The 1,689-nt window shown below is 34.8% G+C and overlaps 1 protein-coding gene across 1 annotated transcript in view; it reads left to right on the forward strand.

Moving 5' to 3' along the window:
* The window catches only part of LOC107717128 (dedicator of cytokinesis protein 7-like), a 47,992-nt gene extending 46,438 nt beyond the window's left edge, over positions 1–1,554 (forward strand). Inside the window, exons 47-49 of the mRNA XM_016523795.1 lie at positions 151–257; positions 592–759; positions 1,411–1,554. Of these exons, the coding sequence (XP_016379281.1) occupies positions 151–257; positions 592–759; positions 1,411–1,453 (318 nt within the window). The 3' untranslated portion in view covers positions 1,454–1,554. The remainder of the gene's footprint in view (positions 1–150; positions 258–591; positions 760–1,410) is intronic.
* Positions 1,555–1,689: the final 135 nt, after the last annotated feature.

Raw genomic sequence — 1,689 nt, forward strand, 5'->3', positions numbered from 1 at the left:
TGTGTGTGTGTATATATATATATATATATCCATTTGGGCATTACTGCACAGCCAAGTATCAGTGCAAACTGCATGATGAAAGAGTCAGTGGTGAAATGAGTAAATAATTTGAATGATTCTAACCAATGCATGTATTATACTTCTCTACAGGGCCCTCTCGAGGTGGCCCAGGTGTTTCTGTCTGAGATCCCTAGCGATCCTAAACTCTACAGGCACCATAATAAACTACGACTGTGCTTCAAAGACTTCACAAAGAGGTTTGATTCCAGATGCTCTCACACTACATTAACATTAATTAACTACTAACCCTAGTGACTTTTTACATCACATTAATCATGAAATATTACAGTATGTATACAGGTTAACTATTATCCCAAAAAGAACTGGTTTATTGCAGTCCATGTAAATGTTGCTGCTTTTGTATGGTTGTATGACAAAGTTATTTTAATTGTTAAATGGTAATAATACAGTGGTCAGTAATACAATCAGAACTTGGAATTGCCTACATGGAAAAATGCCATGTGACATTTGAACTGACTTCCCTTCAAGGGACTTTAATTAAACCCTGTAACCTTCAATAACCCCCCCAAGATGTGAAGATTCCCTTCGCAAAAATAAGAGTCTGATTGGTCCAGACCAGAAAGAGTATCAGAGGGAGCTGGAGAGGAACTACCACAGATTGAAAGAAGCTCTGCAGCCTCTCATTAACAGGAAGATCCCACAACTCTACAAACCTGTGTTACAGGTCAACTCACACAGGTCAGACAATTAAAATGATGTCAAAAGCTGTTAAGAATGTCCTGTATACGTCACCTTGTGCCCGATAAACTAGCTTACTGCAGGAACTTGGTTTACCAAACTAACGTTTGAATGAATGAATAATGGTGGGAGCTGCCCCCTCAAGTCTTAATATTTTCATTAATATTTTAGTAATACATCATCAAATGGTTCACTGTAAAGCACACATTTGTTAAAGAGTTTCTTTAATATGAAAGCAAAATTGTCATTTAAATTGTAACGCAAATATTGCAGAATGAATAGAAATTCCATCATTGAATCAAATTGAATTGAGGCCTTGTGAATTATAAAACTACAAGTCAGGAAATGGGCCTTCATAGCCTGGTCTATTTTATGAAATACGTCAACAGCAATGTATGATTACTTGGTTGCTCATAATGTTTGACACATGGATAAACTTCGTGTTACATCATTTTCCAAAAAGGTGTTTTAAATGTACTTAATTTCTTTTTTTCCGTTTTAACAAGCAGCAAAAGGACAGCTTGAGAAGGTAGTCAAGTTGTTCGCGAGCATATTTAAAAAAAAAAAACTGTTGTTGACCATTAAAGTTTTGTTTCCTCAGGAATATTTTTTAATCCTTTTATAACATTAAAGTTTTTCTTTTTCTTTCAGAGACTCTTTTAGCAGAATGAGCCTTCGCAAGCTAGACGTGTGAAGACAGAAGAAATAAAAAGAACAAATGCAGTTTTATTTATTTGTATATATCAATCCTCCTCACAATATCAGTGTTTCTGCCATAAAGTAAAAAAAAAAAAAGAGAAAAGGGTTAAGACGTTTGGTACATCATTCCAATTTTGTATTAGTTTACAAAATGGCCTGTTACATGATCATAAGAACTGATGATGAATTTAGCATACAATGTGTCAAACCTGTATTCAATTACTGTGTGCA

The sequence above is a fragment of the Sinocyclocheilus rhinocerous genome, unplaced genomic scaffold (assembly GCF_001515625.1).
Source record: "Sinocyclocheilus rhinocerous isolate Xijiao unplaced genomic scaffold, SAMN03320098_v1.1 scaffold690, whole genome shotgun sequence".
Classification (NCBI taxonomy): domain Eukaryota; kingdom Metazoa; phylum Chordata; class Actinopteri; order Cypriniformes; family Cyprinidae; genus Sinocyclocheilus; species Sinocyclocheilus rhinocerous.